General features: G+C 43.2%; 1 protein-coding gene across 1 annotated transcript in view; it reads left to right on the top strand.

Annotated features, from left to right (window-relative positions):
* Positions 1–27,731, top strand: part of LOC131677682 (uncharacterized) — a 120,846-nt gene that overhangs the window by 30,205 nt on the left and 62,910 nt on the right. Inside the window, exons 2-3 of the mRNA XM_058957642.1 lie at positions 17,129–17,577; positions 17,646–17,772. Coding sequence (XP_058813625.1) covers positions 17,129–17,577; positions 17,646–17,772 — 576 coding nt within the window. The remainder of the gene's footprint in view (positions 1–17,128; positions 17,578–17,645; positions 17,773–27,731) is intronic.

The raw sequence follows: 27,731 nt of genomic DNA, 5'->3' as shown, positions 1-27,731 counted from the left end.
ACCATTCACTCTCTTATTTTGCGCTTGGCCTTTTTTGCTCCAGCTAACCAATCACTAGTTAGCCGTGCCCGTCGTCTGTTGCTCGGTTCGCCAGATTACCTGTAGCCTACTGGCAATCTGGATGGTAGCAGCCGAGACTGCGTTCCACTTCTCCACCGATTGACACATCCGCTGAATAAGGGTATCAGGGGTTGTGTCCCAGCCACAGACGTCAAGCATTGCTCTTCTTTCGACGTCGAACCGATGACATACGAACAGTGTTCGGCAGTTTCATCTACACCTGGGCAGTCCGGGCAGACTGGGACCTCCGCGTGCCCGAACCTGTGGAGGTACTGACGGAAACAGCCATGGCCTGACAGGAATTGTATCAGGTGGAAGTGAACTTCCCCATGGGGTCTTCCCACCCAGCTCGATATGCTAGGTATCAGCCGGTGAGTCCACCTACCTTTCGAGGAGTTGTCCCACTCACGCTGCCATCTGGCGACCGAGGTCGCCCTGGTGCGCTCGCGGGCTCCCCTATTTCCACGTAGCTCAAAGCACTCCTCATCTTCCCGAATGACCAACCCGACTGGCATCATGCTCGCTATCACGCAGGATGCATCGTGTGATACCGTGCGGTAGGCAGATATCACTCTGAGACACATCACGCGGTAGGTGCTCTCCAGTTTCTGTAGGTAACTGGTTACCCTCAGTGCTCTTGACCATGACGGGCCGCCGTACCTGAGGATAGATACGGCAACGCCTGCCAGTAACCTACGTCTACGTAGAAACCTGGATGGTTGACGTCAAGTTGCAGCTGGTTCACCACAAGACTGAGGTAGTGCTGGTTAACAACCGTAAGCAAATCCAGCGTCTCGAGATCAGCGTCGGGAGACAATCCATTCCATCGATGCGCGCGCTGAAGCACCTGGATGTGATGGTTGACGATCGGTTGAATTACAACTGCCATGTCGACTATGCAGGTGAGAAGGCTGCGAGGACAACTAGCGCATTGGCAAGGATCATGCCGAATCACGGAGGGACAAGAGGCAGCACGAGACGTCTCCTGGCAAGTGACTTGTCCTCAATCCTGAGATATGGCGTACCGGCCTGGGCTGCTGCGCTGAACTCAAAGCGGAACCGGACGAAGTTGACAAGCACTTTTCGCCTAATGGCTGTTCGTGTCGCGAGTGCGTACAGAACAATATCGTCGGAGGCGGTATGCGTAATTGCCGGGATGATTCCCATCTGCATTACTCTGGCTGAGGACGTAGAATGCTACCAGCGGAGAAATGAACGTAATGCAAGGAGACTGGTTCGAGCGGACTCGTTGGCTAAGTGGCAGCAAGAGTTAGATTACGCGGAGAAAGGATGGTGGACCCACCGACTCATCCCAAATGTGTCTACTTGGGTACATAGGAAGCATGGAGAGGTGAACTTCCATCTGACGCAGTTTTTGTCCGGGCATGGATGCTTCCGGATATACCTACATCGGTTTGGACACGCTTCGTCACCCCTTTGCCCGGAGTGTGTGAACATGCAAGAGACACCGGAACACGTGGTCTTCGAATGCCCCAGATTCGAAGAAGTCCGAAGGGGTATGCCTGATATAACACTGGACAATATCGTCGAAGAGATGTGCCACGACGAGCATATCTGGGACGCTGTCAACAGAGCTGTTACGAGTATACTCTCCGAGCTGCAAAGGAAGTGGCGAAGGGACCAACAAAGTAACGACATTGGATAGAACGCCGCAGTGGAACTACAAATAGGGTTTCGGGAGAAATTCCGCCGCCGGGAAACTCACCGACGGTGTAGACTGGGTCCACCGCCGGGGACCAGTTGAGTAGTACGCGATGTAGCACCGGGCTCGGGTCGTCGGGGCGCCAGCGAACCGGACGTCAGGCTTCACCGGAATCGCCGGACCGACCTCGACACTCTACCGGGTAGCTCGTGAGTAGGCTAGATCCACCGTCGGAGATTAGACCGAGTAGACTGCGTCGAATAGCCAGAAGTGGGTCGTTGGGGCGCCAGTGAACCGGAAGCTACGCTCTACCCGGAATCGCTGGATGGACCTCAGCATCTGCTGGCTGGCCGTTGAGTAGGCTAGGTCCACCGCCGGGGACTAGACCGAGTAGACGAGGCGTGGAGCTTAATGGCTCACAGAAACGTACATCGGTATCGGGAGCGGTCTGCCGCCGGGGAATTCACGATAGGGCTGATTCGGCGCCGTGGACTACCCGACAGAATCGTGACGAAAAGGGGAGCTAATTGGCTCACGAAAGAAACACTGGTAACGAAAGAAATTCCGTTGTCGGGGAACTCTCAATCTGAGTAGGATAAGCGGTAAAGCTGGAAGATTTTAGTAGAGCTAAATGGCTCAAGAAAGCGGGTATCAGTGTCGGGGGATATTCCTCCGTCGGGGAACTATCGGTCGGAGTAGGATGAGTTCACCGTTTAGCACTATCCAAGCGGATCGAGATAAGGCCGGGAGCTGAATGACTCACGGAAACATGAGCTGAATGGCTCAGGGAATCAGCACCTAAACGGCTCACCACTGGGACGAGAAATAAACGGCGACGTAATGGATGGAGACAAGAAGCAGGAGAGGAATCGAGAGTTAAATCAAAGCTCATAGGTCGTGCCACTCCATGAACCAAGCGAGGCTCCGAGATAGAGCAGCAGAAAGAGGTGCGACGAAAGCGCAACGAACCCCCCTACGAAGTAATGCGATGACGTAGTTCCGTGGGGAAGAAGGGCGTAAAAAGTAAGGAATGTTGTTAGTGGTTAGGCACGAACGTGAGTCCCACACAGTCAGCGTTGCCAATGTTCCAGATTTATCTGGAATCTTCCAGATTTTTCCCAACTGAACAGACATTCGTTCAAGCCAGACATTTTACCAGATTTTTTTAAATTTTGCCAGATTTTTCCAGATATTCTGAATTCTACGTTACAACCCAGCGGGGATACCATAATGCCAGATTTTTTTAAAGCTTCGAGCAAAAAGTCAAATCTCTTATTCTATCAAATCGATCGAATTGCCTACTACGCTATACCCGCCCCCAATCAAACGAATTATACCAATGATGATACAGATTTGTTTGACTTTCTCGCAGTCCTTTGTCTACGTGGAAAATGCCCCTTAGTAGGCCAAGGATATGCATTCCGAGTCCGTATTAGCAGTATCCAGCACACCGATAATAAAATAGTTATAAGAACTGTGTTCTTCATGAACACAATGGTTTTATTCGAATTTGCTCCCTATTGAGTAATATAGCACAGGTTTCGATTTCACTGTAATCTCACCAGTAATCAGAACTTCAGTATTTGCCGGACATCATCCACGACCAGCTCTGTCCGTTAGATACTGACCGAAGCCGAAGCCGAAGAGTATATCCTTGATTTTATAAAATCCTTTTAGTTAGTCTGGCTTCGGTTAATTTTTCACACATTTGGAGCATTGTGAATAGGCTAGGAAATTTTCATAAGATCCGAGTGCGATTGAAGTAGCTATTTTGATTAAAACAAGTTTTTGTGTTTTTTTTTACTTTAATATATTGAAACTAAAATAGTTGAAATATATGACCTGATAAAATAAAGAGCAACAGAATAAGTCTCACTTAATATATGAACGAAGACTATTCCAACTAGCCCACAAATAAAACCCGGATCAATTTGATTCCACTAACCAAGTCGGCGAATAGAAAACAACAGAAACAACCACACATACGAGACGCAGAGAAAGAAAGAAAAATGAACAAGCGCGATGATTGGTTTACCTTTCTTTTATCACTTCTTCCGCGAATCTCAGCACAGCAGCAGGCGGGTGCACGCTTCGCCTGATGCCACTTTTCTGCGAAGCCGGCCAAGAGCCGCGCATAATTTGTCCGGCCACGGAAGTGTTGTTAGTTTGCAGATTGGCGTCATTTCATATTCTTATTAAGCCGCTCTCACGGCACGGCCGGCCGGTGGACTTCAGCCCCAAGCAGCGACGGTCCCGCGTCACAAGACCGACGCCGATCGAGGTGTGGTGTGGCGGAAAATGCAGAGCAATGATCGTCTTGTAATGATGATGGTGATGACGGTGATAATGACGGGGATGACGCGTTGCCTGGCTGGGCTGGGCTGGTGCGGACCAAGCTTCGGATCGGCTGAAGGAGGTCCGAGATTGGCTGAAATACATTCTCATTAAAGCACAAGAGGGCACATTAAAAACAGGAACTGAGACTTGAGCGCCGAAGTAAAAGGGAAAAAAATACCGAGACGTCGGGGTATCAACTGATGGAAATTGGATGCTGTGGGTCAGTTACTCCGCGGCCAAAGTCAAGTTCAAACGCGCCATGTAACAACGGGCGATCGGTTGTGTTGTGCAGATATTGACTCTCCTTAGGAAGTTTTACTTCTAGTTGTGTGTGGAATTATTTAAGGACTGTAGTCGGGGAATTGATGAGTGGTTACCAGTATTATTTGGCAGTTGGAAGAAGTATCGATCGACCCGTTCAAAGATGGCGTACATCCGGTAATAATAGCATCCTGTGTGTAAAATGATCTATTTCGCATATTGGAAAGCTAGACGACTGCGGCGATCTGACCAAACTGTCAGATTAAGTGAAAAGAAATCCCGCGCGTGATTAATTAGCAAAAAGTGTACGCGAAATGATGCCTGATGGCAGTGATTCAGCTGTCTCTCATCGACCAACTTATCGTGACATTTGACCGACTTAATGTGTCGCGTATTCACTAAGCTTTGTGGGAACTCATTTTTCGTTTGGTAAAATGCAACTGCGAAGGAATTTCACTGCGTCGAAGTTATTTTTGGTGAAAGTTCGTTTATTATTAGTTCGCGAAAACCTGATGGTGGCTGGTTCGTGTATATTTGTACTTACCGCAATCTACAGTTACGAGCTGCAATAGTGATTAGCGCAAGAAGTCGTTTGCTTGATAAATGCGGGGATTGCGTGAGCGACAAATTGAAGAGGTTGCAACAGAGTGTGCCGAGAAAAGGGATGTGCCGTATTCAAATGGTGGTTGGTTCAATTCATGGACAGCGGAGAGCTACACAGAACTTCTTCTTCATATCATTTCTTTCGATGAAGACGTGTAGTGTTTGATATGTAGTTACATATTTCTGTTTATGGAATGTAACCGCAAATAATCTTTTCACCATTCAAGCAAAACATAATATTCGTGATAATAGTGCAATGGTTGTTTAAATTATAAACGGTTCCAGTCGAGACTCCACTAAGCGTTAATTTACCTCGGATCTTGCAACTTATACCACTACATCCCCGCGATACAATCTTCCTTTTAACGATATTCAATTAGCTAGAGATTTGGAGATTACTAATTAGTGTATGGGGCGGACATAGCGTAGTTGGTAAATCGATTACCTTGTACGCACCTCACCTGAGTTCGATTCCCAACTGCGCACATAGGATTAGAGATTTTTCTAACCTTTGGTGAAAGTAGGGTTTTGAAAATTTTGAAGTACTCAAGTGAGCTTTCTGTTTGCACACAAATACATTCGGAATTAGGTTTTGAGTTCCTCTTTACACATCTCTGTTGGTGGTGCTCGATATCCTCAGAATAATGCCGATAGGGATCATTCTGGCGATAGTGCCTTCACGATATGGTTCTCTACGTGCTCACATGGCCATGAGCTGGAACGCGCTGTTCAGTTTATCGCGGTTTGGCTTGGTCTTCAGCGCAGCGCCCCAGACTTAAACAGCGTACCTCAGCATCGAAGGTGCTACGCCACCCGAAGATGCATTTTACTACTTCTTAGTGTACCAGTGTTCGACAATTCCGAATCGGTATCGTTCGTACGTCCGCATTGGTCACGTTTGCCGCCTTCTCGTAGTCGACGTGATTATTAAAGCTTAGACAATCGTCTATCATTACTCCAAACTATTCAATACACGTTGCAATGTTATTACTATAAATTCGACGGTGATCTGAGCCTGCTGAAAAACTTTGCAGATGCTGACTTGTACCACCTCTACTTTAAAGCGGGCTTTACAGCCAGCTCCATTCATCCAATTTTCGACAATGTTGGTGATCTCCACCGTGTCTCCATGATGAGAGATCTCCAGATGATTTGCTTGGTTTGGGTGGCTTCTGGATCTTTCATCTCTCTGAGAAGCAGCCTTTTGCCAGTCATTTGATCATCGATGTTCCGAACATGTCCGGAAATGCCAAAATTACATTTTCCAATGTGATATTCCGGAATCCATCTGGCCAGGGAGCTTCCTGCACTTTAAAATTTTTCGTCGCGGTCAGAAGCTGGACATTGGATACCTGCGTATCTCCGGTGACTTTTACTTTTGTCTCACCATACGCAATCGGTGACTACGTCTTTGGATCATGATACGGGAAAAGACCCTTGACAATTATCTTTAGCTTATTCAGGCACATTTCAACCGAAGTCGATGGGACCTTTGATATTTGTCATCATATTTCGATAAGCGTTACTCCAAGGATTCTGACTACACTGGACATTACACGCTCTCTATCTGTTTTGGTTCTAGTTCACTGAACGCGTCTTCTGCCTCTAAGGAAAGCAGCCTGGAGAGTGCCTACTGTCTCGCTCCCCCAGTAGGCCAAGCACCAACTGTTCCAGATTTAGCTTTCATGTTCGAAGAACCCACCGTCTACGCAAAGAGCCTCCACGAAAAGTTTCTTGTCGAAGTCTTTCGTCTTCCATTTCTTCTCGCCATATCTCGTCCGTCGTAAAGTCCCGTTGGCCAGTACTATAATAAATCACCTGATGGTCACAGCCAATGTACTCTTTACTAACTATCTAGTTCGTGTTTCTAGTGACGAACGTTACAACGATGATGAATTCCAGTCCGTCCTTGCGAAATCTGCTTACGGTATCTTCGTTACACAGCTAGTGTTCCAACTTTATCAGAGTTTTCAGTAAGTTGGATCCTCGTGCGCCACCGCTTAGACATTGAAATCTCCTCCGGCGACAACAGCCTTTCAGGGTGTACTGCTCTACTGTCCATCTTGGCGGTGTGTGACAACTAACAACACAAACCGGCACAAGCTAGATATGTCAGGAACCTTACACCTGTCACCTGATAGACACAAACCAGACATCTAAAACGCTTCTCCGTTTATTTAAAGGTTCTAGGGATCCATCGTAACGAGCACACTGACGGCCACTATCAACTGGTTAGCTGTTAGCGTATTGTTGCTGCCTGTGTGCCACATCGACTCTTTCTCCAAACTACATTACTCTATTAGTGCGCTTTTCACTTTGTCTTCCGTTGTGATCTCGTCGAGAATCATGCACTCAACCACCGATTTCTGAACTAAAGCTCTCACGTTTACTTCTCCTACAACCGATAAATCGAGCTCTTTATCGATGGACAGTATTGCACATTTCTAAGTGCGCCTGATTTTTATTACGTTTTACCCCAGTTCCTTCAGTTTGGGATCATCTCTCACAAATTTTGAGGATGCAAACTAGAGCGTCTTCCCTATGCCTTGCCAGGCATGGCCAAGCCTTCTTTCTTAACCTTCTTCTTGTCTTTGTTCTCCTTCTGTGTTTCCTCCTCTCTGTTTGGGTTTCTACGGCTCACCATCCAATTTCTATTTTTCGGCCTGTCTATCACCAACCTTCTTGGGCTTCTTCGGTTCCTCCTCCTCCCCTGGCGGTACGTTTTTCCACGGAATCAGTATACCGGTCACTCTTCGGCGTCTTATGGGGTTCTGATTTCGCCTCCTCCGAGGTCTTTAGTGCCTTTTCGGTGTTTTCAGCTCTTTCCAGTAACACCATCTGTTCGCATTGATGTTGATCAGTAGATCCCTGATCTGTCAGTGCACGTTGCCTGTATTTTTTGCGCACTTGTAGAGCTCCTCCATTTTTTGCCTCAGCTTAAAAACTTTGAACAACCCAGTCTGCTGATCTTCCTGGGTAATACTTGATTTTAGTATGAGCCCATGAAACTTTAGCTTCCTTTTGATTCCTAGTGGTTTATTGCTCCTCGTGCTCGGTATGGCCTCCCTGGGCAGCTCTCGCTGTTGCGATCCGATGGTTTGCTTTACAAGCAGTGAGGTCGCATGCGAGGGTTGACGCGGTCCTTCATCGGGTAGCGCGTCCAGAACCGGATCAACACTAGTCAGCAATACTCAACTGAGCCGAGTTCTATCGGATAATGTGCCGGATGTCGAACGCACTTGGAGATCTACCAAAGTATTAATGGTATGAAGGGCAGCCAGGACCATTAGACCACTCATCGTTTTGGGGAGGTGTCACCAATTCCTACTAGGGTAATGCAGCTGTGGTCCGTGATACCATTCCGATGAAATTTGTATCCCCATCCGTGTTCTGTCACCAGAATGCCTTATGTACTAGCTTGCTGGTATCGATCTTAGTGTGCCGGTTGGCACACCAGTTCGGCTAGGAATCTTTATACTAAAATCTTAGCCGGCAACTATATTGGCCTGTCGACTGTCACGCCGGGCATACCTCACCCTCAAACCTCGTCTTCAACCTAGTGCACCCCTTATTCTGATGTCTCTTATACAGTCAATCCTGGACAAAAACTTCATAAAATCACCTCTCCATGCTTCCTGTGCACCCACTGCAGCACATTTGGTATGAGTTGGGGGTCACTTATCTAACGAGTCCGCTCAGAACAGTCTCCTTGCATTTCATGTATTTCTTCGCTGGTAGCATTCCACATCCTCAGCCAAAGTGATGTATCCCGGCAATGACGCATATCGCTTCCAGCAATGTCGTTCTGTACGCGCTCGCGACACGAACAAGCAAAACGTGCTCATCAGCTTCGACTCTCAGTATTGAGGTGAGACACCCACCAGGAAACCTCTCTTGCAGCATCTTGCTCCTTCGATGTTCAATCCTTGCCACAGCGGTAGTTGCGCTTACTGCCTTCTCGCATACGTTGTCGACATGGCTTTTGTAATTTAACCGACCGTCGACCATTCCAAGTGCTTCCGCCAACGCTTTCCCGAAGTTTCCCAAGTTTATCCAGCAGGCATATACGATGCTGGATCTTCTAGTGACTTCCCTGGTTTTGGAAGCAACACCAGCTTCTGCTTCTTTCATCTTTCCGGGAAGTAGCCTTCGTCCTGGCCTTTCTGTAGCACTGTTCGGAACATGTCCGGAAACGCCATGATCGCCATGTTGGGGATACTATCCGCACCGATAGCTTTTTTACTTTCAGTTCTTTTGCCGTTGCAAGTAACTCGTATTTGGAAATCCAATTGGGTCGTGGGTGCACATTTCAGCTGTACCCTTGGTCATGGCCATCACGACACCGTAAGCGTTACCCCAGGGGTTAGCATCTACATCTCTGTACAGCTCCTTGTAGCAGGTGGACTTACTAAGCTCTATCTCGCGTTTAAAAGAGGATTTAACCGCTCGGAATGTTACCTTACACTCTTCTCTGACTGCCACAGATCTTGCTCTCTGAACGCGTCTTCTAAATTTAAGGCAGGCAACATGGAGGATGCTGAGCCTTTATGGAATGATCTAGCGGAACCTGCATTGCACGGGCTTATATCCAGCTTCACCAGGGCTTCCAACAAATTGTAACCTCTTGCATTGGTCAGTCTACCGCTGTACTCCACGGCCCAAATGCTAAAATCTCCTCCTATAACAACCGGTGTTCGTCTGACTAATGAATCGGTCCAGCATCCGATTGTACTACTCTGGTGTTCACCGAGGGGGAGAATAACAGCTACATACGAATACGCTGTTGATCCTGGTGATGTGTGCTATCCACTATTTCTTGGACAGGGAAACCGCCCGTCACTTGGATTGCAGCCATCTCTGCACTATCCGTCCCATCCCTCAGCTACCGTTGTCGAGAGGAACACAATACGGCTCTGCAAGAATTGAAACGTCGTACTTCGTTTCTGTTGTTAATTACCACAACAGTTGCTAAGCAACGTCACAATCACTAACTATAAGCAAAGTTATCTCCATCATCATTGGCCTGCCTTCGCATTTTTGTACTCTGTGCATAAAAAGCCTCCCGTAATGTAGTCCTTTCCATCATCCTGTGTGTGTATAGCATGCATTCCCACATTTCTACACATATCAGTTTCTTGCCTGATGGCCGAACCCAGGCGCCTGAAAAACCTCTCCGTTTGTTGAGTAGCTTTAGGGACTAATCGTGACGAGCACACCGACTATCCGCTTCTTGGCTACAGTTGGCGATAAGCGTATCACTGCTTTCTGTGTGCCACTGTACGTCTTCCTTAATCTGATTGGCATCTGCTCTCCAGGTGTCATTGTTCTATTAGCGCGTCTTCCGATCTCGTCCAGAATCCTATACTCAACCACTGCTTACTGAGCTAACGTTCTCACGCTCGCTTCTCTTCCCTCATGACCATTGGATCCTTCTTCAACTCGAACTGCATCTCACCTTTCTGCTGCGCCAGGTTCTGACTACGTTCTCCCTCAGCTCCTTCAGCTTAGGATCCTACTCCACCATTTCGAGAGTCGCTGAGTACGTCACGCTTTCGCTTGCTTTGGCACTAGACCAGCTCTTTTATACCTCTCATGGCGCAGTCGAAGGTCTTCTTTCTTTTTTCATCCTTCTCTTTTCGTTTTATCCTCCTCTTTTCTACCGTATCGGCGGTTCACCATCCACTTTCCATTTGTCGACTTTTTCGCTGTCCTTCACCGACCTTCTTGGCTTTCTTCGATTCCTCCTCCTCTCTTGGTGTTTCCCTTACTCTTCACGGAACTGGAATACCGGTCACCCTTTAGCGTCACATAGACACCTGTTTTCGCACTTGTCGCTTTTTCTTCCTTGGTCTTCAGCGCCTTTTCGATGTTTTCAGCTCTTTCCAGTATCACCATCTGCTCGCCTTCGGCGGTTTCTAAAGCGGATTTGATGCTAATCGCTAGATCTCTGATCTGTCCGTGCACATTGCCCTTGCTTTTCACAAATTTTTAGAGCCTTTCGATTTTTTTTGCTTTAGATTTATCACTTTAGGCAACCCAGACTGCTGGACCTCTTGAGTAATGCTTGATTTCGGCGTGGTTGGATTGTTACTGTAGCTCTTTCTCCAGCAAGCCTACCGACTAAACCTTAATCTCTTGTATCTCCGTATCCTCTTCTTCCCGGAGACACCGTTGGGCTGTGACGGATCCAGGGAGAGGGTCCTGAGGGTCCGGACCCCTTCCGAAAATTTTCAACTTGTTAAGAAATTTTGAATTATTTTCAATTTCATTTCCACCAAAACTGATTTTCATTAAATGAGGTTTTGACGCATAACGTATTGTACATTCTTTCATTCATTTCAAAATCAAAATTTCGAACCAGCACCCCCCCCCCCCCCCCGAATTTTTTTTCTGGATCCGTTCCTGCCGTTGGGTATTACTTCGGAAGGAGATTGTGATGTTGCACCTTTTCTTTCCTAAAGCATCTTGGTTCCTCGACTACGCCTGTTCGTTGTGTGGTGTATTTGTTTTTTCTTCCTTTTTATTTTTACTCATAACAGTAACACTAATTCAGCTCCGACTGATTTAGTGTTACTGTTATGAGTTCCCAGGTGCACTTGAGCCCGTTGGCCCCTCTGTGTATGCGGAGTCCTTTGACTCCTCTGCATTTATTGACCTGCATTCGTTCACAACCATCCTCACACGATTTTTAACCGACGTGAAACTACATATTGGAATTACTAACTTGCTGCTCGTTTCTCCGCTGTGCTGGAGCTCCGATCGAATTAGTGAAACTGCCATTAGCTCCCAACCGCTCTTGAGCCGATTAGTCCCTCTGTGTACGTTGAGTCAGGTCGCTATCGAAGCCTCGCTGAGTAATAGCGCGACCTCGGAACCGTCGCCAACTTTGGAACCTGTTGAGACGTGAACTTGTCCGGAGATGCCGAAAAACTCGACCGCATCCCTTCACAGCAATCCTCGTAGGATTTTTGACCGACTTGAAACTACAGCTCGCGTTTGCTAACTTGCTGCTTGTTTCTCCACTTTCGATGAAACGTCGACTGGATTAGTGTGGCTGTCAGTAGCTTCCACCTTTCCGTGAGCCCATTGTCCTCCTGTATACGTTGAGCTAGCTTGCTGGCAGGCCCTTGCTGCGTATCCAGTCCATATACGACCGTCGCCTGGAACCCGTCGGGACGTGAACCGATCTGGAGGAGCCAAGACCTAGCTCGCGTCCCTTCACGAACACACTCGTAGGGTTTATAACCAATTTGAACCACTCATCCATATCTTACTAGTTGGTGTTTTCAGCTTGCTGTTCTATTCGCCACTTTCGCTGAAGTTTTGACAGTATTAGTCACTACTCTGCTGACGGCATTTCATGTATGCTGACGATGATACGCTAGCCAGAAGACGCCTCTTGCTACTGCATGACCAGGTATTGTTCGGCATAATTCTGACTAAAGCGTGGATAGCTTTGGCGCAAGCATAAGTGTTGATGTAGAATCGGTCATCGATCATTACGCCCAGCAGTTTCAGCGCCCGTTTCGAGACAATGACGTACTCCCAGATAGTGATTTCTACTCGCTGCAGCACTTTACAGTTGCTAACAAATAGCACCTCCGTTTTTCTGCAACATCACTCTTCCTTTCAATGCTGTCGATCGCCTCCATCACCAACAATTCCAACTGTTTCGGCGTCACTCCCAATACTGTTATGGTTATGGAAATAACTCCTTAGAATTCCACACTGGTGATTCTGCAATGGCTTCCCAGCTTACGCTATCGAACGCGTTTTTGACGCTATTGAACGCGTTTTTGATCGTCTATCGGCAGAGTATCGAGTTCCTCTTCTTTTCTGTTTGCGCGACACATCGGCTCTCTCGATTACTCTCCGAATGGCTATCAACTTTACCGCTTTCCATAAATGTCATCATGTTAAGGACAATCCTCTCCAAGAATTTCCCGAACGTATCCAGCAGGCATAGATGATGGATTATCGCGGGGTTTACATGGTTTATGCAGTAGCACTAGATTCTGTATCTTCCCTCATCTAGAAGCTTTTAAATCACTTTTCTGATCACATCCGGTAGTGTCTGGATTGGCACTCTCAATGCAATGTTGGGGATTACATCTGGTCCGGGTACTTTCTTCACCTTTAAACCCTTTACCAATGCGAGTTCTTCGTTGGAGACTTATATCACTTCGATATTTGTGTGTAGGTTACGTGTATGTAGTATGTATGTTTAAAACTCACACATTTTTTATGAGATGGATGAGCTGATTCACACAAACTTGATTTCAAACTAACAGTATAACGGTTCCATAGGTTGCTGTTCATTGTTCGCCGATCGGAGTTGCGGTTTCGGAGTAACCGGCTGAAGAGTGTGATCACACACAAAATTTCTATATAAACTGAGTCCACAATGATGATGCAAAACTTGTTAAAATGGGTGCAAAATTACTTGGCATAGCAATTTTAGATCATTAATGATTAAGGGAGAGTAAAGCCATTTTTCGATAGAATTCGTCTATCGTACATCGTATTCGATCGTTTCAACCTCCGTATGACTTGTTACCCATCTTGTTCAAAGAAAAAGTCTTTCAAATCTTACAACATTTGGAAGAAACCAGCTCTCGACCATGATTCGAGATTACTCGCCAGTTATGATGATTTATTTATGTATTTATCGCACACATCAACAGGCCGCACTCGGCCCCAATGATGGAAACCTTAACTAATTACATCTAAAAAAACTGCAGGAATCGCTTTCTTAAAGATATCCGAGACAAATGAAAGTCGAACAGGTGCGACACACGATTGAAGAGGCGTTGTAGTCCCGTGATAGCGGCATTAGCTGTTTGAATAGTTTGTCGAAACTGCACTCTCAGAAGAACGTTTCCGCATAACGTTCTGGACCTTGCTTGGATGTTGACTCGCTCTAGTAAACCTGGAGAATCGATGCGTCCTGACAGAAGATCAGAGATGAATAAGGCTCTTGCAGTTTCTCTACGATGCTGAAGGGCATCGAGCCGGATGAGTTGACACCGACTCTCGTAGCTTGGTAGACGAACAGGATCGCGCCAAGGCAGGCGTCGAAGAGCATACCGTATAAATTTTCGTTGAACGCCTTCAATTCGATCGCTGCTGTTCATGTAATTCGGGTTCCAGACTGCCGAACAATACTCCAGCGTGGAGCGCACTAAAGAGCAGTAGAGGCTTATGAGACAATAAATGTCTGTGAAGGATTTAGCCGTACGGAAAATGAAGCCCAGGCTTCGCGATGCTTTACCAACAACATACGAAATGTGATTCTTAAATGTAAGTTACGAATCTAACAGCACTCCAAGATCCTTAACGCAGCTCACCCGGGAAACAAGAGCTCCAGACAAGTTAAATTCAAACTCAATGGGATCTTTGTTTCTGGAGAACGATATCACAGAACATTTCGCCGGATTCAGAATCATTCGATTGTTTTCACAGCATCTTCTGAAAGTGTCAAATTGCTGCTGCAAATAAAGTGCGTCCGTTCGGCTCTTAATTCTGTTGAAAATTTTTAGGTCATCTGCATACGACAACCGTGGCCCTTTCAGCTGATAGTTTACATCGTTGAAATAGAGAGTGAATATGAATGGTCCGAGATAACTTCCTTGCGGAATACCAGACGTTGCGGAGAACAGTTTGGAGTATGCATCACCGATGTTCACACTGAGTTGACGGCCAACGAGATAGGATTGGAACCATCGCAAGTTTTTCCAATTTAGCGATTGCGATATCGTGATTGATTTTGTCGAAAGCTGCAGATAAGTCAGTATATATAACATCAGTTTGTTGATTCGCATCGAACCCTTCGGACACAAAAGGCTCCACCATCATTTATGCAAACATGGAGCCGCGGATTCCATTCATGTACAAAATGCATCATCCAGTCACTGTTTTAGTATGCAATGGGATCTCTGGACTCGACCGCTCATCACACCGAATAGGCAGCTACATAACCATTTAACCAAACGTGAGCCACTTCTGAAAAGATAAGTCTTTGGCAGCAACCTACTTGACCAAACGGTCATTTTTGATTGAAAATTTTAATGTTTTGAAACGTTTTTCTTGCGGATATTTTTCATGATAAAATTTTAAAGAAAACTGAACAAATTAAAAATAATTAGCATCATATGTCAACTCCCTTGTCAGATAATTCCACTTGTAAAAAAACGGTAAAAACACTCTCTAAAACTCCATAATTACGATACTGCCATAATCCAGCTCCACTTAATAAACTGGCTATACTAACTTGAAAAATATTACAAAATCATACTTTTGCTAATTTCTTGTTGTGTGGTTACCATAAAAACACATCTAAGGTCGTTTCGTGTAATGGAGGATTTGTGGGCACGATAGTAATATGTAAAACAAATGCATTATTGTTAAATCCTCAACGGTAGTGTACCGTTAGCAATGGATACAGTATCAACTCTCCTATATTTCAACTCACGTTGGTTTTTCCTGATAAAGCCACCTTTCTCGGTCCATTGAACTTTGATCAGAATTGCGTTTATGATGAAACTGTACACACGTGATTTCCATTTTCATCTTCAATAAATGTTCCAAGTCGCGAGGATGTAACGTTAAGGCTATCCTATGTGCGAGGTTGGGGATCGAACCAAGGTGAATTGCGTACAAGGCAATCGACATACTAATTACACTAAGCTCGGCCAATTAAAGTAATATTTCATATATTACTCTGTTTTTTCACCTACTGCTCTTTCTAATCACGTGCTTATAAATAATCTAACTCAGACTGCTTGTGAAACTGATCGTCCCCTTCTTTCGGTCATGTCTCATTCCACAATTACTTTTGAATTGCGTACCAATTTACGGCAAGAAAAGTATTGCTCTAATTTTACGCCTCAGAGGGAAACAAGAACCCTATATTAATAACCCATGTTAGACATGGGTGTTTGAAATGGATATAATCTCTGAAACCATTGCAGGATTTGACCAAACCTGTGACAAAAACATGTCAAAACTATATATTTTGCTTTGTATCTTGATTACTGCCACAAAACTAATAACCAAAGATTTATTGAATACAATCCAACTAGCTGCAGCGGTGATCAAATTGCAACCGTGACAAACAACCATTTGAAAGGAAGGCGGTTTTACTTTCGATTTTATTGATTAGAAAAACTTTACGATTGCACAGTAGAGTTTATGACAAAATGCGGTCATCCCTCAAACCATGCTACGAATATTCCACCATGACGCCACTAGTCAAGTGGTACAAAGGTAGTGCGCTGTCGGTCTTGTAAAGTAAAGATTCTTAGTGCCAAAAATATCGTTCCCCTTCAATAAGTAGTACGCTGCGAAAGAACTGTGAAGACTTCAAAAGCCATTTTCCACCACGGAATGTAGTGCCAAAGAGATTCCTCATACCAATGCGCCTCCATATAAAAAACAGAGAAAGGATTCATAGCGATTAGCTAAAACCACCCGAGGCCACTCAAAAAAGAAATTGAAAATGTAATAATCAATGCTTTACGAGCTAACGCCGTGCTTAAAACACTGTTTACAAACAAATAGTAGACAATAAAACCCGGCTTGCCCTGGGGCTGGAGCCAATTATCCAACATTTATTTGTTTTAATTAGCCCCTTGCGCCAACACCTCCCACCATAACAACCCAACTCCGAAAACAGCTGTCGAGTTGCGTTATTAACAAATCGAACGATGTTGGCGAGCGGGGTTCCCTTCCCCGTGCGTGTGTAATGGGCTAATAGAAAATCGTTGTTGCGATTGTTGCTTTGCTAATTACTTTTGCGCTTCAGCGTCATGGGAAATGAACCCGGCGTCGGTGGCGGTTGACGAACGAAGGCGCTAGCAATGACGCAGAGGCTGGCACGGGGAAACAAACGAAAAAACGCAAGATGCTATTGGATATCAGCAAAAGCTCACCTTTCCCGGATCCATGATTATGGTGAATTTCGGAAGGTTGTTATAAATCGATATCGTGCAATTTAGCTGTTTGTCATTTGCTTTCCTAATTATGTATTCCAACACATTCCAGTAGGAAAGCAAAAGTTAATGGTTTTGCTTGCATCATCAAACCAATGCAGTGATAGTAAACCAGCAAAAAAACAAACGCTGAAAACGGGCAACCAGTACTTCGCCATGCATAAATTAACGCAATGCTAATTTTTCTCTTCTCTCTCTCCCTTGTCAATTACAGTTACGTCATATTAACAACCTCAATCACCCTACTCATTCACACCCTTTTCCCTGGACCATGCTGCAGCACAGAAGCGCTGACCACTTCAAACGACAACGACAACGAAAACAATGATAACTACCTGACCCCGGTGCAACTGATCAGCCCCAAGGACGAGAACGACGCGGTCGAGCATAACGAAGCGAACCTTCCACGACCTATGCTGATCCCAATGGACACCAGTCAGGTTCAACCGAAGCGAATGAAGCTCAAAGTGTCAACTGGCAAACGCCGCAAGCAAAACAACAACGGTAACAAAAGCCACCGGAACGGAACCACCCCTAAGAACTCCCGACCCAAGCACAAGCGGAAGCCCACGATGCAGAGCGCGCTGCAGTCAGCTGCACGCAAGGGTCTCGAAGCCATGATTGAACTGTTCGATAAGCGGGAACCGGAAATGCTGCGAAAAGGTACGTAGTACGGAGCGCCCCGAACTATCGGGCTTTGATTTCGAGATTTTAATTTTGCTTACTTTTAGGTGCTGTCCTCGACCCGAACGATCCGGGAGCGTTACTGTCAAAGTTCAGCTCGTCGGATGACTCACCCGAAGATTTAACGAAAGCAGGTTATGCAGCGCTGGTGGCAGCCAAGCAGTTGAAGGAAAGGTAACCCGTATGGAAGTCGGTTTATAATTTAGGAACGTCGTTGGCCAAAGTTCAAGCGGATATTTGCGTTGATAAGAGGTACACCCAAGATATATGGTTATTTGGATAGAAAAGTGTGAACGATTGATTGTTGCACTGTTCGACAAACAAAACAGCAGTTTGCTGAGTACGCATTAGACTGGATCGACATATGACATTTTTCAGAACAGCACTTTTTTAGTTCATTTTGTGGTCCCAAATGCATGCGTAAAATTTGGGAGCGGTCGGTTGCTTCCCTAGTTTGCGCACTGCGTTCAAAGTTTGTATGGGATGTTATATGGGGAAATCAATTGTTTTACATTTACTTTAATAAAGATCGCTATTTCACTTAATATGAAAAACCAGCTCTATAAAACTATACTTCACTATACATACTGGTTAACAACTTTGTCAAAGACGGAAACTAGCTACGAGTTTTCAAAAAATAGGCATAACGATTTCAAAAAGTATTGTACAATCCAAATACAGAAATTTTTTATTTCTTCCAACACTGTCAGTACACCACCGACACCGATAGTTTAAACTTAAATAAATAATAATATAGTCATCGCAGAGACTTGGTACCTTTGGGTGAAATGTTCAGAATGAATTGCCGAATAACACAGACGTAGTCAGAAAATTAAAAGAAGAGGGGGAGGGGGGTTGTGTACTTCCCAATCCCCTTTGTAGATAGATTAGTATAACATAAGGAGTACATCTTCAACGCAGGTTTATACCACCGAATTAAAAATTAATCTTACGTGTTTGAGTGCTACTATTTAAGGACTTTGCTGTTATTTCATATAAAATGGTACAACGGTTTATAATTTTTACATATTTTAAAACCCTATTTCGTAGCCGTTCAGAGTCAGAATTTAAAAAAATGTATATCCATAGATTCCTTGAAGTCTCGGAATTGTTTCTATCGACATTTTCGTTTGAGACTCTAGGAACGAAACCAGAATAGTTACATCAAACATACGTTTTTGGTGAAATCCTAAATGTTGTAAATGTTACTTCCCACAGCAATAATTGTAGCATGATTCATATTTGGGTCTATAAGAAAGTTTTTTTTTCGATTATAGAGGTTTTAACCTTAAGGTCATTAGCCTCTTCGGGGTAGAAAAATCTCTTATGAGAAATTTCTAACCCTATGTGCGGGGTCGGGACTCGAACCCAAGTGCGCTGCGTACATGGCAATCGATTTACCAACTACGCTACGCCCACTCCCATTAAGAAAGTTCAGTCATTCACATTTGCAAGGACGTAATGATCCTTTGTCTTATGCAAAACAATCTAAGAAAGGGGACTGGAGAGCACAAAAGCCCCATCTCTTCTTTTCATTTTCTGACTACGTCTATGTTATTCAGCAATTCATTTTGAACATTTCATTCAAAGGTCTCTGTGATTAATATATTCTGATTTAATTAAGTTTTAAATGTCGATGTCGGTGGTGCACTGGCAGTGTTGGAAAAATTAATAAATTTCTGCATTTGGATTGGACCATAAGTTTTCAAATCGTTATAAATATTTTTTGAAAACTCGTAGCTAGTTTCCATCTTTGAAAAAGTTGTTAACTATAGTTCAAATCAAGGTTTGAACTATAGTTTTGTTAAGCTGGGATTTCATATTGAGTAAAATAGCGATCTTTGTTGACTTAAAAGCAAAATAATTGATTTCCCCATATAAAATCCCATACAAACGGGAAGCAACTAACCGCTACCAAATTCTGCAGAGCTTTTGGGTCTACAAAAGGAACCCAGAAAGTGCTGTGTCCGCTAATTTAAATCATTTTGAAGTTTTCCCATACAAACGCGAGCCACTCTAGTACGCATATTGTTTTGCGAAAAATAGAAAAAAAATTATGAAAATCGGCATTGTTCGATTGTCTCTAGTGCGTCAGGATCAGTTTTTATAATCACTTGAAAATTTGTTTTGTATTTGTAGATATTTAAAAAAATAGTCCGCGCGAAATTCCGTTCGAAATTACGTGCAAAATTCTGCGTCAAAATCCGCGTGTAATTCCGTGTGAAATTGCGCGCGAAATACCTTGCGAAGTTTCGTGCGGAATTCCTTGTGAAATGCCGTTCAAAAATTCCGCGCGAAATTCCGAGCGAAATTGCGCGAAATTCCGTGCGAAATTCCATGCGAAATTACGAATGAAATTACGCGTCAAAGTCGATGCAAAATTCCGCGCGAAATTTCGTGCGAAATTCTGTGTGAAATTCCGCGTGAAATTCTGTGTGAAATTACGCATCAAAGTCCATGCGAAATTCTGTGCGAAATTTCGTGTAAAATTCCGCGCAAAATGCCGCGTAAATTCGGAGCGAAATTCCGTCCGAAAGTCCGTGCTAAATTCTAAATTACGCGTCGAAGTCCGCGTGAAATTCCGCGCGAAATACCTTGCGAAGTTCCGTGCAAAATTCCCTGTGAAATGCCGTTCAAAAATTCCGCGCGAAATTCCGTGAAAAATTCCATGCGAAATTACGTATGAAATTACGCGTCCAAGTCCATGCAAAATTCCTTTCGAATTTCCGTGTGAAATTCCGCGCGAAATTTCGTACGAAATTCCGTGCAAAATCCGGTGCGAAATTCCGTGTGAAATTCCACACAAAATTCCGCGCGAAATGCCGCGGAAATTCCGTTTGAAATTCCGTGTAATTCTGTGTGAAATTCCGTGTGAAATTCCGCTCGAAATGCCGAGCGATATTCCATGCCAAATTCCGTGCGAAATTCCGTGTGCAATTCCGCTCGAAGTTGCATGCGAAATTCCGAGCGAAATTCCGCTCGAAATTGCATGCGAAATTCCGTGCGAAATTCCGCGTGAAATTCCGTGCGAAATTCCGCATGAAATGCCGGGCGAAATGCCATGCCAAAATTTCATGCGAAATGTGCAAAATTCCGTGTACAATTCCGTGCAAAATTCCGAGCGAGATTCCGTGCGAAATTCCGTGCCAAATTCCATGTGTAATTTCGCAATATTGATGGTTGCTCAAGGATAATAAAAACTGCCATAAAACCGTTTAGATCGTGTTCCGATTTAATCCCTCAAAATAGTCCCTTTTTGGATGATCATTTATTCCACTGCTCGAACTGCTCTGATCTCGTGCTGTTTGTCACTTGCCTCGACCATCGCGATGGTATTGAAAATTAAGTCAAATAAGTCCAGTAAGAAGCTTTTTGTGGTCTTCATTTGAGGGCTGAATGGAAAGGCATAATTAGATTTTGTATACAAGGTCTCGTTTTCAAATTGTGCTCTTTTAAACCTAGTGCTCAAATAAAAAAAAAGTTTTACCGTAAAACGGGGTATCTTTGATCACCGGGGTAAGTTTGATTAAATGTGTGTTTTTTCAGTAACGTACGATAAGATTATTCCCTCTAATAAAAGCATCCAAACAAAATACAAACCATATTCTAAACATGTTTAGCATCTATCGGCAACGATTATTTTGTCATTTAATGTACCTTTTATGAACAAAATTCAAATTGAAAATGATACAACTTTCATGCATCGTTCCAATCTGTTCAAACAATTGCTTGTATATTAATGAAATCAACCAATTTCAACTGAACTGATCACTTTTTTAGAAACCGTAAATATTTTTGTTTAATAATTCATTTTAAAAAATCAAGTCAACTATTTAATTTTCACTATTTTCCCGATAAATATTCATAAAAGTCGGCTGTATCCTTCTAGACAATCTAGTTTTCTTACCTGACGTCACAATATCGGGCTATAAAATTGCCTACGGATATGCAATTTACACAACGTTTGAAGCGTTATTTCTCATTTCGATACACGTATTTTGCTGATCAAAGTTACTCCGGAAACAACTAATGAAAATTTACAACAAAGTAATTTTATTTTTATAGTAAAATGAAATAAAATATTCAACAATTTGAACATTTTAAATCTCTGGGTACCCCTACTTATTTTAAAAATGCAAACAGTTGACTCTACTTGAATTGAAGATAGTTATTCGAAAAACTTATGAAAAAGTGATCAATGTTCCCCCATTTTACGGTATTAAACAATATTGCTGAAGACATGAAGGATATTTGCGAAAATAAATCTTTCCAAACAAGTTCATGATAACTCTTAAATTTCTTGCACTTCTGGAACATTGATTAGATAAATGAAATTCATATTTTTATTCTAGATTGTATGGACAAAAACGGGATTTAAGAAATATTAGCAAACGGCGTGTAGTATCTCGAAATTCATGCTTCCATGTCCTAAAACACAGTTTGTTTTGAATTAAATTCTCATTAACTTTGTTTAAAAAACAAGACGGCGCCGATGGTTGAGTGGTGCGCGTGACCGCCAGTTGGTCTGGGTACAATCCCAGCCGAGGTCGTTGAGATTTTTCTGAGGCGAAAAAAATCTGTGGTCTGAAGGAGAGTAATGCCGATGGTCCCCGGTCCATGACTTGATGGGTTGATATCTAGTCCAGATAGTGGAGTCACATCTCGGGTGTAGATGTTTGGCCTCCTAGCAGAAATAGACCGATGAAAAATAAAAAGAACACGAAGAAAAAGAAGAAAAAATCAAGTCTTCAACCTTTTTTGAAGAGTTGGTTCTCCATAGATGCTTCTAGCAAGATTAAATGGATTTATCACTTTATAGTTCATGAATGTTTTTGCCTTTCTCATATAGAAAGGTTATGCAATCACTCTGAAAAACGTCAACCTAATCCCTAATTTTTTTTCGACTCTCATAAGGTTTCTGGATTTTAGCAGGGGCGTAATTGATGGTTTACGGAGAGGGGTTCCACCCCCCCCCCTCTACTGTTCACTCCCCTCCTTTAAAAATCTCCTTAAATCACCCCTCAGACCACCAACCCATCCAGCCCTCATACCCCTCCCTTTCAACCCCATCATCTTTAAACCACCACTATATTACAAAGCATACCAATTTAAGCTGGGGAGTCGTTCGTTCATGGGACTTTCGCCCTCCTCACATACCCACCCCCGCATGACAAAATGAGTTAGCAAGCAGATAACATTGATCTAATGCTGATTAGGCTAATGGAGTATGATATTTTTTTGTTTCAAGTGTTTCACCGTCGACACGTAGCTCATCAAGTTCGTGGCTGGCATGCCATTGTGTATAAGTGCAAAGTGTACTAAGAATGTAATGGACATTTCCACAATTATGTTGAACATAAAAAGCCTCCGTGCCATAGTTTAGAGAAATGAGAAAGGCACAATTGCACCGCTAGGTGGATTAAAACAGGTTTTTCAATTTAATATAACCGTGGCTGTTTTTTTCTTTTACAAAATTTCAGAACTCGAATAATGATTTCTTTTCTTGTATATAGTTGTCATGTCTTGTATAATAAAAATTCAATATAGGGAAACCCGGGTCTAATCGAACCTACTTAAGCAAATCGCCCTTTAGGTGGATAGATGTGAAAAAAGTTACCGGTCAAAAGTCCTAATTGTTAGTTTGTAGCCTCAGCTACATTTTTGCACTAAGTTCATTTGCACCACTCAATGGCAGCGCTAGGCGACGATCTGCAAACCTCTACGGTTTTCCATCCTTTTACAATGTAGGGGTAATTCGGACCTCCCTACGGGGCAATTCGGACCGGCATTTTTCTTTAATTTGTTTAAAATGGAATTATATTTACCTATCCTTAAAAAGCAAAAAAAAAAAATAATTTGCTTTACAAAAACTTAATCTGGTATGTCACAGCTGTCGATTGGCGGCCCATGTATTTTCTTTGCTGTGGCGTGTGTAATGGTGTGCACAGCCGCTGAACGGTGGTTGACGGAATAGGGGGTCTGAATAGCCCCGTACGCTCGTATCGCACAAAAATGATGAGCGTCTCGAAAATATCTCTGTTTTCACCCAAACAAAAATCATTCCATAAAATAGGAGCCTCAAGCTTTCCAAAACACTCACCTTTTATTTTTTCACATTTATTTGTTGCTTTAATCACGATTTTTTCCATTATAATGATTTTTGTTTTGAGAATGGCAAAACAACGAAAAACGTTGTATCTCCTTTCTACAAAGAACAAAGAATCAACTTCAGCTCTCAAAATTAATGTTTCAGAATAGCGGTAGAAATAGAAAGTCTTGCTATTTTCTGAGAAATCGAGGGGGTCCGAATTATCCCCACTGACTTAATTGCCCCGGGTTCCCCTATACATTTGAAAGCATTTAATGAATATAAACAGCGCAAAAATTCTCGTGCTCATGAATGAGAAAGGCACAATTGCACCGCTAGGTGGATTAAAACAGGTTTTTATAGTAGTTAATGGAATAGATGACCGCAATCGATGTTTATTGTCACCAGTGTTGTCCTGGGGGTCCGACCCCCTCTGAACTTTTTTTTACTTTACTTTTAATTTTAAATTAGTTTCAAGTTTATATTAGTTTCAATCTCAAAATCATCTCAAATCAAATTTGACTAATAAAACTATACACACAAGATGATCTAAAAATTTATCCTGGGCAGGATTTCCAAAAAAAGCAAAATCTCGGACCTCCTAAGGTAGAGGTACTAACGATTAAAATGATAAACCTGACAGAATTGACATGACCTTCATAGTTGCATGCCGTTGTTTGAGGTTGAAGAGTGCTTTTACCAAGGAGGAATCCTGGAGCAGGGAGGATTTGCGATCCACCATTTGAGCGTTGTATTGATCAGAAAAATTCTTTTATTCCTTGATGAGTTTAAGGTGGCGTTCGTAAACAAAGTGCGAAATTTTCTATTGTGTTGGGTTTTAACTTTTTACGCCTATACGAACTAATACAATGAAGCATATGGCTCACGTTTTCAATAGATACTCCCTGAAAGATAAATCCTGGGTTTCGGGAATACTTGCGATCTCATCAGTTTGTGGATTTCAAGACAGTACATGATTCAGTGCCATGAAACGAACTGTGGCGTCAGATATTACTTGAACATGGCTTTCCGACGAACTGAACAGGCTGATTCATATGAGCTGGATAGGTGAAAATCAAGCGTCAGAATAGCCAAAGAGGCATCTGACTCATTTGTATTAAAGTAGAGCGATGTACTTCCTAATTTGTCGATCAAGAGTGCGATGCCAAAATCTGGTGTACTAAGGAACGGCACTATCATCATTAAATCTCACATGATACTTGGCTTTCGAGCCATTGGAGTCGAACGTAGTGCAGTGGATGAGACTTTTAAGTATTTTTGAAGAGAGGAAGCCATAATCGGACGGAATATGAACTCTAACAAAATAAAGTACACGGTCACTGATTGAGAAGCAGGCAACCCACACGGTGTTGGTTCCGAAGTAGAAATGGGTACGGTACGGAGATAGCCGTGAGATAAAAAGCGGTTAGCGGCTGTGAATGGGATTTTCTACAGCTTGCATATTCAACTGAAGTCTTGCAGCCTACGTACACGCACAAAACATTCTCCATACATACCGCTGATACTCCCTGATGAGATTCCGCACTCGAGGAATAGGTGCGGACCAGGAATATTCGACGCGATGAACTTTAGACTTTCAAAGAAAGACGTATGTCCATACACCGTTCATATGCAGAAAACTTTGCACGACGTGTCGCCGGGGAACTACGCATTCACTCACATAATTCCCAGGTGCACTAGTGTCATGTAAAAATAATGCTGTTGGGTAACCTAATTTTTTGAAGAATCTGCCGAATCCAACAAAGAGTTGATAAGTGAATTTATGCACGTCACGGAACTGGAGACAATTGACTGTTATTCACATACTGGGATAACCACCTTTCGACCAGCATTCGCATCGGCCGATTGCAATGCTATGCTATTACGCCTAGACAATTTAGTTAGGGTAATCGGCTTGTTATCAAACTTCTATTTGCCTTCCGCAAAGGGAAGGGTGTCTTGTGCTTCTTTCAACAAGAATACAACTAGCTATAAACAGTAAATGGTTTCGGTAGTCTTAGTCAATAGGAGAGCTTACGATTCTGTAGAAAGTGCTATCTCGGATAAACTTCACCGTTAATTCTAACCAACTATTCGTATAATTTGTTGTCAGAAACGCACATTACATCTCATTGCGATACGGCTTCATGAGTTTTCCACAAGGCTAAGCCCCTTCTTCACAATTTCTACCTGAATATCATTGATAAATATCTTGCCAATTCATGAACGCCAAATGGCGAATTATTACGTACTTTCTGTCATAGAGCTACAGATTCGCGAAAATCAATGCAAGGTATCTTTTAATATTTTTGAACCCTGGCTGTAAATCCAGATACCGAATTCTCCAAGAAGGAACTCGATTTGGTTTTGTATTTGTATTTAAAAATTTGTGATCATCTGACACTAAGTCTTAAAGAACTAAACTAAAAATAATCAACCTAATGTAACAGCAAACGGTGACAAAATTGAGATGCAGTATAATTGAGGTCGAAATGCTCGGCAAGCTCGTTGAAGCGACGAACCATCGCTAAAATCGGACTATTAGCAGCGTAGTTAGTGTTACGCATTTCGATGTGTAGCAATATCAGAGGGCGAAGAACACAGGTTGGGGTATAGAGGATGATTTGTCCAAGGAGATCGGGAATATCATTCTAAGCCAACAGAAGCTTTGATATGAAAATGGCCTGCGAAGTGTGTCTACGTTCTTGCAATGTATGTAGTCCTAATAGTCTGCAACGGTTCTCATATGGTTGCAGGTTCAACGGATCATTCCAAGGCAATTGACATAACGCATATCGTATAACTTTGCGCTGGACAGCTTCAATTCTTACACTCCACGTTGCATGATAAGGGAACCAGACTATGTTTGCAAATTCCAACTGCGAGCGCACCAGTGAGCAATACAAAACCTTGAAACACAGAGGATCCCGGAATTCTCTGGAAATTTTGAGCATAAAACCTAGCAGTCGATTTGCTTTGTCGATAGTCGCTGACAGGTGATTGGTATAAGTTAGCCTTTCATCGAGAATAACTCCTAGATCTTTTACGTGGTCAACGCGTTGCAGCTGAGTTCCAGCAATGTTGTAGTTGAAATTAAGCATGTCCCTTCCCGATCAGAAACACATAACATAAATATTTCAAAACTATATCTCGCATTGTTACTTGTTATAAATTTCTGTTATTTTAACTACTAACGAGACCTAATTTATAACACAATATGTTACAAAAAATGGGTTCTGTTATAATCTTGTTATTTCATTCTGATCGGGATTGTACGATGAAAACTGATGACAAAACATTTTGTAACACAACGCATCAACATTTTTCTTTGACACCAATCGTAAAATGTATCAATGAGACACTGTAACTCACAACAATCGACTTCATTCCTTATAACGAGCATCATTCACGAACAATGAAAATAGTAATGAACCTAGTGTACTACCTTGAGGAACTCCGGAATTATTACGCGGTGTGCAAGATAGGATCGAAGCCAGTAGCAGAATCTCGTGGTACATCCTAGTTTATCAAGCTTTGCTATCAGTATATCATGGTTAACTGTGTCGAAAGAGGCCTTAAGATCTGTGTAGACCGTGTCCATCTGGAGTTTCCTGGATATGTTTTCTATGCAAAACGATGTGAAGCTAAACAGCACCTCGTTGATAAGCGATTCGAAGATTTTTGACTCGACTCTCAGCGAAGTGATTCCCCGGTAGTTCTCGATGTTGCTTTTGTCACCTTTCTTGCTAACCGAATCATGACTGAACACTTTCAATCATCGGGAATTTTTGCTGCTGAAACGTCACATTGAAAAGGTGCGTTAGTGGAATCGCAAAAATATCGGAACATTTTTTCAGAACAGCAGACGGCGTAGCACTTTGCCCTGGAGCATAAGACGATTTAGTTTTCCGTATTGCAGAGAGAACCGATTGTACTGAAATAATGAATCAGGCACATCAGTCGTGAAGACACTTGAGAAGTAGATGGCAAATAGAAAGGATTTTTACGCCGTTGCAGTCGCTACTTCGCCATTGTAGACCATCCT

This window comes from Topomyia yanbarensis, chromosome 1 (genome assembly GCF_030247195.1).
Source record: "Topomyia yanbarensis strain Yona2022 chromosome 1, ASM3024719v1, whole genome shotgun sequence".
NCBI classification, from domain to species: domain Eukaryota; kingdom Metazoa; phylum Arthropoda; class Insecta; order Diptera; family Culicidae; genus Topomyia; species Topomyia yanbarensis.
Note: the sequence above shows the minus strand (reverse complement) of the source record. Positions and strands in the feature narration are given on the sequence as shown.